This window comes from Mastomys coucha, unplaced genomic scaffold, assembly GCF_008632895.1.
Source record: "Mastomys coucha isolate ucsf_1 unplaced genomic scaffold, UCSF_Mcou_1 pScaffold22, whole genome shotgun sequence".
Classification (NCBI taxonomy): domain Eukaryota; kingdom Metazoa; phylum Chordata; class Mammalia; order Rodentia; family Muridae; genus Mastomys; species Mastomys coucha.
This window is the reverse complement of record NW_022196905.1, coordinates 200547166-200553560: the sequence shown is the minus strand read 5'-3', so window position 1 is coordinate 200553560 and position 6395 is coordinate 200547166. Positions and strand designations below refer to the sequence as shown.

Sequence of the window (6395 nt, the reverse complement as noted above, 5' to 3'; positions counted from 1 at the left end):
AAAAAAAAAAAAAAAAAAAAGAAATGGTGTCTTCAATGTTTATTTTTTGAGATAAGATTTTATGTATTCCAGGCTGGTTTCAAAACTTGCTATGTAATAAGGATGATCTTGGACTTTTGATGCTCTTGCATCTACTTCCTATGCACTGGGATTAGCAGGCACATTTTTTATGTGGTTTCAGAACTTTGTGCATGCCAGGTAAGCACTCTATGAACTATGCTACATCCCCAGCTGAATGGCCTCAGCTCTTTCCTTTTTGCAGCAGCTGTATATATCTCTCCCCACCCCCTTTTTTAGGTCTTGCCTACCATGTCACTTGTGAAAATTTTTCCTTTATAATTTGTAGGTGTCCTGATTATCGTTCATCACTGTGGTGCTATCTCAATGAAGCAAGCAGAAATCCATGTTCTTTCTTGCTTTAGGGAGGAAACATTGTTTGAATCCTGCCAACTGTAGGTCTGTTTTTTTATGGGACCTTTTTATCAGATTGAAGTTTTCCCCTTCTGTTTCCAGTATGCAGAAAATGTATGGGAATCAATCCCTAATTCTCTCAAATGAGCTTTCCTTCCATGTCAAGACGGTTTTTCCTCTAGTCTGTTGACGTGAAGACCTGCATCGTTCCTCAAATGTTAAAGCAATTCTGTGTTCCTGGCAATTACTCCACTTGCTTACCATCCATTTCATCTGTTGCTGAGCTTCACTGGTTCATTTGTAATTTTTTTAAATCATTGTTCAGGAAGTATGTATGATTTGTTAGTTCTCTTTGATTGCAATCTCCCTTCACCTGTGCTTCACCCACTTTGGGTACAGGTTGCGCTCTGCTTTTTGAGCGTGGACAATGCTCCCTGCATTCCTATATTTTAGAGTAGCTTATGTAGAATCCAGAAGTGCTTGATAGATAGATTTTATCACTGGATCCATCTGGAAGGCTCCACTGTGGAAGGATTTAAGCTACATTTTTCTGTCATAATTAGCTGAAGGCTATGAGTAATTAGATAAAGGCTTTTTGAGTGAGCTTGAGTAATACTGTGGATTAAACATTTGTGACTCCTCTCCAACTGAACAATCCTCATTGCTAAGAAGAGCTAGTGGACATGGGGCTGCCAAGCAAACAATCAAGAGTAAGTGAGGTCCTAAGAACAGGCCTGGAGGCTACAGTTAGCAACACAGTAGAGAGCTCACTTTCACGGCCTCAAGGTACCTGCAAGCTGACTTGAGAACCTGCACTAGAAACCACGACTCTGGACTTCCAAGCCACTACGCTGTACTAAGAAAACTCTATCTGTTATAGCAACCTAGCACAGTAGGTTTTGTTCAAGAAAAAGACATTTTGAATGGTTTGGGAACAAATTGCTCTTATTTCCTTCTAATCCGTTAGATGGCTGTCTGCTACAGAGTCAGTTATCCTCATCCCAGATATTTTTAATTATGTATCAAATATTTTCTAACCTAGCTACAGATTTATCAGTATTATTGATATTAAATTCCTACCTCTTGGAGTCTTCAGTTTTTGCATACTTTAGATAGATTAGCCATTTAGGAAAATAATTTCCTTTGGAAACTTTGAATTTACTTCTGGTTCAAGGTGGAGGCTTAAGTTATTGAATTGTTCATAAATGTTTAATGTAAGAAACTGCACTTTAACCTTTGAGTTTAAAATATCCGAGAAGTGATAGAGACCCCTGGTTTTTCTGGCTACAAGCTCTCCATCCCCACCCCACGTTCTCCTGTGAGCTGTAAACCTACAGCACTGTTTCCAGCCCATCACTGTTGTAGGTTAATCTTCCTTACTCAGTGCAATAAAACCATCTGATCAGTATATTGTCTGGTGCAGTTCTTAAACATAAACCTGCTTTCTCTCATATCACTGCAGACAACACTCAGAACTCATTGTTTTCTACCACATATTTTCTAAGTATATGCTCTGGGTTGAAGATGGTCTGAGTGTCCAAGGGTCCATCTGCTTAAAGTATGTCTCACAGGGTGATGGCGAGGAGGTGTGGCTTTGGGAGGTGGGGCCTGTTAGGAGCTCCTTAAGGTTGCCAAGGTCTTTTGCAAGATTAAGGTAACTTCAGGGGAGGGTTGCTTAAAAGTCCAAGTTCAGCCCTACTTACTGCCTGGCATCATGCTTCCAGGTGAACTCTCTTCCTCTGCACACACCCCTGCCAGTTTGAGTCTGCTTTAAGACGGCAGAGAATTGAGAACAGTGTTAATAAGGACAACCAATATACTTAGGTACATCATAGAAATTTAATAGTACAAAATAAAAATAGAAAAATTAACTATTTACTTTGGATGTTAGAAATAATACATAATAAAGTCAATACAGTACTAATAGTGCTACAAGGTAAGATTCCATGTTTCAGATGACAGGTTACACCAATCAGGTTGACTGGTACCAAGAAGTACACATTTCTGCTTTTATTTTATTAGGAACATCTGGACTGTAGATAATGACACAATGTATACTTTGCAAATTCTGAAGCTATAACTGTTTCTATATGTAGGTTCATATAACTGAAACTATGTGACCACCATTGTAATGACCTGGTTAAATCCTCACACTGAAAATAATAGGCAAACACTTCCCCATAGTAGTTACTAAATTGTCATGGTGCCAAAAGAAAAAGGCCCCTCTTCCTTTTTAACACAGGTGACCACTGAGCCACATGTATGCGAGGAGTTAAAAACCAAAAGGACAATTTTATGCTATATTCTAGGTTTAAAATTATAGCCTGATTTTTAGATACAGCATTTTTGGTCTATAAAGAGAAATAGAAGAATTAGGGAACTTTTAAGTATCAGTAAATATAACCTTGCTATTCCCTTAAAATCAAATCTTTAAATGATTTTTAGGCTTGCTTCTACAGCTTGTTTCCATTGGGTAGCTAAGGGAGAGATCCAGTGGTTGAAAATAATTTAAGAATACAAACTTTTAGGCTAAAATTTCATCTTCTAAATGTAGAGATTTGAATAGAGCCCTTGACAAGAATTATTTAACACAGAATTGCTAGCCAGGATGAAAAAATGCTAGACGGGGAAAAAAAAGTCACGCTGAAATTTAAATGAAACACCAAGAGCAGGCCTTTTTGATATAGGCAACTCTCCCACAGAAAGGCAGTTGCTAAAAGTAGTTCCTTATTGCATGGTAAATCTTTAGTTCGGAGTCAATGCTTTGGTGAGGTGATTTAAAGAAACATACATTCTATGAGAGTCAGCTGTAGAATCCATTAAACAAAATAAGGTAGATAAAATGTGAGGAAAAGAATCACACGTTTCAATTTTTTTCATGCAATAAGCATTCCCCATCTTAAATCTGGTATTTCTCATAAATAATCTCTATTTCCCAGGAAGCTTGTATTATGAGCCAAGTTCAAATGTGTTCTTATAGTTGACTATTAAAGAATGGTCTGAGGATTATTCATCATTATCTGTAGAAAAAAGAAAAATATAATTCACTTCATTTTAATTCAAGCAGTATCTATATTTTTTATAAAAAGCATTTTTTCTCTCTAAAGTTTAGTTGAGCATTAAATATAATTTTGTTACAATAGCACATATTCATTGTACAACATCCAGACAGTATTACAAAGAATGAAGGTACAAAATTTCAAAGACAACTAGTATTACAATTATGTAAATATAAATCCTTAGATTGCCTTGTGAATCGAAAATAACTAAGAAAATTAGACCAGGATGCAGGCTTGGGACATGAAGTTTCCACATAAGACACACAACAGAAGGATAAAGAAGTGCAGTGATATGAAAAGCAAGATTATAAACGCTCATGGTAGGGCTGGCGAGATGGCTTAGCAGGTAAGACTGCTCTTCCAAAGGTCCTGAGTTCGGATCCCAGCAACCACATGGTGGCTCACAACCACCCATAATGAGATCTGACGCCCTCTTCTGGTGCATCTGAAGACAGCTACAGTGAACTACGCTGGAGCAAGTGGGGCCAGCAGAGGTCCTGAGTTCAATTCCCAGCAGCCCCACACATGATGGCTCACGGCCATCTGTACAGCTACAGTGTACTTATACACATATAATAATAATAAAAAAAATGGAGCTAAGAGCTGGTAGGCAATATCTTCAGCTCTGATTTCTGTTTAAAAATAAAAATTAAAAAAAATGCTCACGGTAGAGTCTCTGTGGTGGATATGCTAGGTACCATTATAGCGTTCAACTTGTGAAAACCTCACAATAGAATATTGTAGGACAAATGATGTACATATTCTTTGTGGCTTTAATGTCTACATACCATTCCATTTTATGAGTAAAATACAATGCATTAGCCATTCTTATTTACATAAACCACAAGAATGTTTACTCTTAAAAACACTTGAATGAATTAAGCACATTGATTTGCATATCACTTTTGCACCTCAGTAAATCCAAGCATCCTCTCAAACACTACACTCTGTACAGCCCCTACTTTGTACTCACTCCCTACCTGCTTAATATGTCCACAAACCTTCTCATCTCCAGGTCATGAAAATATTTGAAAATAGTCCTTGAGTTAGTTACCAGTCTTCACTCATCTTCTCTACTGCGATGTTTTGCATCCTTCTATATAGGGTGTCTTCTCCTGCAGGACCCACGTGGACCCTGCCACCCACTGTTTTAGCCCATGGAGTAACATCAGTGCTTCATGCAACTTAAACATACTTTGATTGCTTCTAATGTCACTCACCACTCTCTCCTAGAATTCACTCACTTTTAGAGTTATCCACTGCTTCAGAAAATCAGGAAAGCAATGAGCACATGTATGCCTACCTAGCATGAACAGAGGTTAACTTTTGGCCCTACTGATTTTGATATTTAAGAAAATGCATATTAGAAGCAGTATACTTTCCCACTTTGGTGACCTTTCCTCCTTTTCTAAGGTCATTTTTAAGGACACTAAATTGATGTATATTTTTCTTGCTTATACTTTTTCACTGTTATTAAACATATGCAAAAGTAATAGGATTGTTTTAGATGTCATATAAGTCATATCACATATGACTTATTTAACTTAGGTTTTGGGGGGGCTTATGTATATTGATAGCTGAAGGTTTGGTTCATTTATTTGAACAGCTGTATAGAATTTCACTATATAAACACAATATAAAATCCCATCTAAAATGGATGTAAAGGGAAGGTACATTGAAAAAAAATTACATGCTTGGTCTGCTGATGCTCAATGAGAGGACTTGGTAGTCTCTGCCAATCCTCCATTAACCACACTACATTCATTCTCTTCTTGTGAAGGAGCTCTTAGAAACAGTTTTAAGTAATCTACAAAATTAATACCTCTATTTGACCTCTGACTCTGGAAAGCAGCTATATATGGGCTACGTAGTGTCAATTTTACCAACAGAGATAGTTACTAATGCTCACCAAACCTGTATTTTAACAGTTATCATGGGAGCTGAACAGCTGAGGTCATTTTGGGGAAATCAGACAATTCCCAGTGAAATTAAACAGAAATGATATTAAGCAATCATTTAAAAAGTTAAAATGTTGTTTGTGGTGTGGGAATATGCATGAGAGCAGGTGCACCTGTCTATGTGGCATATGCATAGACCATCAGTTGATGTCAGTATGTTTCCCTCAATCTCTTCACCTCACTTCTGAGATAGTCTTTCAAGAGAATCTTTGTAATATGCCCCTTACTGGTTTTACTTTGAATGCGCTAGATCAAATTTTGCCATAGAGAACAAACGTGTGTAAGCATCATGTATATGGCATTATTTACTTATCTCTTAGATGTGATCTAAAACACTGGCTTGATCTGAGATCCAATTGCTCCGTTCAAGAAGGCTCCCTTTCATCAAAGGTAAGCAGGAACCAACATCTGTCCTCAAACTGGGAGTAACTGGGACCAGTGGGACCAGGCACTTAGGAACTCCATCAGCCTAGTGACTCCAGTTCCTTCCGGTCTGTCTGGGTTAGTGTTCTGAGCAGACCTTGGGCACAAGCTCTGCAGCCAGTCCCACAACACACAGAGAAAGCCACTCTTCCAGGTGATCTAACAAGCCCAGGATCCCAGAATCACAGGATCACAGAGGCAGCTTGACTCTGAGGAGTTCTGACACAACCAGAATCACAAGAAGGACAGGCTCCAGTCAGATTTAGCAAGGGCAGGTAGCACTAGAGTTAACCAGATGCCGGGGGGGGGGGGCAATTGTAAGAAAATAAGCAACACAAACCAAGGTCACTTGCCATCATCAGAACCCAATTCTCCCACCATAGCAAGTCCTGGACACCATTACACCGGAAAAGCAAGATTCAGATCTAAAATCACTTCTCATGATGATGACAGGGGACTTTAAGGACATAAATAGCACCCTCAAAGAAATACAGGAGAACACAGGTAAACAGTTAGAAGCTCTTAAAGAGGAAACACAAAAATC

At 38.3% G+C, this 6395-nt stretch overlaps 1 protein-coding gene across 12 annotated transcripts in view; it reads right to left on the bottom strand.

Annotated features, from left to right (window-relative positions):
- The window catches only part of Nek1 (NIMA related kinase 1), a 142188-nt gene that overhangs the window by 5413 nt on the left and 130380 nt on the right, over positions 1 to 6395 (bottom strand). For 2 of the 12 annotated variants that reach the window (XM_031339909.1, XM_031339910.1), the window contains exon 33: positions 1999 to 2179. In XM_031339909.1, the coding sequence (XP_031195769.1) occupies positions 2124 to 2179 (56 nt within the window). In that variant the 3' untranslated portion in view covers positions 1999 to 2123. Of the gene's footprint in view, positions 1 to 1996; positions 2180 to 2231; positions 3432 to 6395 lie in introns of those variants that run through there. The other 10 variants (XM_031339906.1, XM_031339908.1, XM_031339901.1 and 7 more) reach the window with 9 other exon arrangements.